Genomic DNA, 2,204 nt, shown 5'->3' on the forward strand with positions numbered 1-2,204 from the left:
TACTTACACATGGAAGTATTCGAGGATCTAGTTTTGGTTTACGAAAATACCAAAATGGGACAGTTTTCGGGGTAGAAAACATACTGGTCTGAAATGGACAAGAGCTATAGAGAGAGGTTTGGTGTTGAAGCAGAAGAAATTGAAGAATTCAGTGGATTCCAAAGTAGAAGATGTTGAATCTTCTGAAGTGGTGGGGCTTGCAATGCAACCCCACCACGAGCCATGAAGGTGCTAAGTTGGAATGCTCGTGGGATCGAGAACCCACGGACATTCAGAGCATTCCTTCGATCGCTCAAAATGAAGAATCCCGACATTGTGTTTCTTATGGAGACACATTTATTGACACGACAATTGGAGCAAATTCGAGTGCGTATTAACATGGGTGGATGTTTTAGGGTTAATCGGATACGAATGGGTGGTGGTCTTGCCTTATTTTGGAGACGAGACTTGCAGGTGCAAGTTAAATCTTACTCAGTAGGCCATATTGACTCAGAAATTCTACACCCAGTAAAAGGTTGGCTGTATTTAACTGGTTTTTATGGAAACCCAGAGGAAAATCAAAGACACCATTCTTGGGAGCTTTTACGTCGATTACAATCTACATCTTCACCAGTGTGGTTTGTTCTTGGAGATTTCAATGAGATTCTGAGTTTACGTGATAAATTGGGTGGTCGTACTCGTGCTGCATCCTAAATTGATGGTTTTCGTCAGGTAATTGACCTATGTCAGTTGCGTCTAGTGCCTTTCTCTGGCTACCATTATACATGGTCTAATGGACGGGAAGGGGAGGCTAATGTACAAGAGTTGCTTGATAGATCTTTCTGTTCTCTTGAAGGTCGGCTTGTGTTTCCAGCTGTTAACGTTCGTCATCTTATATCTTCTGTATCTGATCATTGTCCGATACTTTTGGGTCTAGATGATTTCAGTGAAAGGAACATTCAGTTTGGCAAGAGGTTTCATTTTGAAGCCATTTGGACTAAGGAAATTGAGTGTGAACAGATTATTGGTAACGTATGGGGCTCTGCAAGTGACGGGTTAGTTCCATTGCAACATCTTTCATCAAGATTGGCTATTTGTGCACATAAGTTGGGGAATTGGAATAAGTATAATTTTAGACAAATTACTCATGAATTAAAGGAGTGCCATCGTTCCTTAGCATCCATGAAGTTGGCATCGGTTTCAACGGAAATTTTTTCCACAATCATGCTTCTTCTAGGCAACGGCATAATACCATTATAGGTGTTACTGATGGTTTGGGAATTTGGGATGATAATCCAGTTTCTTTCCCTAAGGTTTTCCTTAATTATTTCGACAACCTGTTTTCTACTGGTGGCTCTTTGGTAGATGAAGATGTTTTATTTGGAGTTCATGGAAGAGTTTCAGATGAAATGAATTTGAACTTATCTCGCCCATTTACTACAGATGAAGTGAAGGCTAGTTTATTCCAAATGCATCCCACAAAAGCCCCGGGTTGTGATGGAATGCCTGCATTGTTTTTTCAAGAATATTGGCCAATTGTTGGTCCGCAATTAACGGAGGCATGTCTGGATGTTTTAAATAACAATGGTGATGTAAGCGTGGTAAATCACACTTTGATTGCTTTAATTCCAAAGATAAAGGAGCCTAGGCAGGTAGCGGACTACAGACCAATAAGTTTATGCACTGTTATTTATAAAGTTATTTCAAAGACAATAGTGAATAGACTTAAACCCATTTTACCATTGATTATGTCTCGAGAGCAAAGTGCCTTTGTGCCTGGTAGGCAGATAACAGACAACATTATGGTTGCTTTTGAGTTATTACATAAGCTTGGTAAGCATCAATCTTCTTCTAACCCCTTGATGGCTATTAAGTTGGACATGAGTAAGGCATATGATCGGGTTGAATGGGGTTTTTTATAGCGAATGATGCAGGAGATGGTCTTTGCTAGTAGCTGGATCAATTTAATCAAAAGGTGTGTTACAACGCTCACCTATTCTGTTTTGGTTAATGGTTCTGCGACTGGTTTGATATGTCCACAAAGAGGGTTAAGACAAGAAGATCCAATGTCTCCTTATCTTTTTCTTCTATGTGCAGAGGGTCTATCTTGTCTTTTGAAAAAATTTGAGTTCCTGGAATTTTTCAGGGGCTTGCAGGTTGCTCCGTCCAGTCCTGTAGTATGCCACTTATTTTTCACAGATGATACCGTTTTATTCACACATACT

General features: G+C 40.0%; 1 protein-coding gene across 1 annotated transcript; it reads left to right on the forward strand.

The window, feature by feature from the left end:
• Positions 1 to 222: 222 nt before the first annotated feature.
• Positions 223 to 1,901, forward strand: LOC132800154 (uncharacterized). Its single transcript, XM_060813170.1, has 3 exons — positions 223 to 673; positions 740 to 1,034; positions 1,217 to 1,901. Exons 1-3 carry the CDS (start codon positions 223 to 225, stop codon positions 1,899 to 1,901), a joined length of 1,431 nt encoding a protein of 476 aa, XP_060669153.1.
• The last annotated feature ends 303 nt before the right edge of the window (positions 1,902 to 2,204 follow it).

The sequence above is a fragment of the Ziziphus jujuba genome, chromosome 12 (assembly GCF_031755915.1).
Source record: "Ziziphus jujuba cultivar Dongzao chromosome 12, ASM3175591v1".
Lineage (NCBI taxonomy): Eukaryota > Viridiplantae > Streptophyta > Magnoliopsida > Rosales > Rhamnaceae > Ziziphus > Ziziphus jujuba.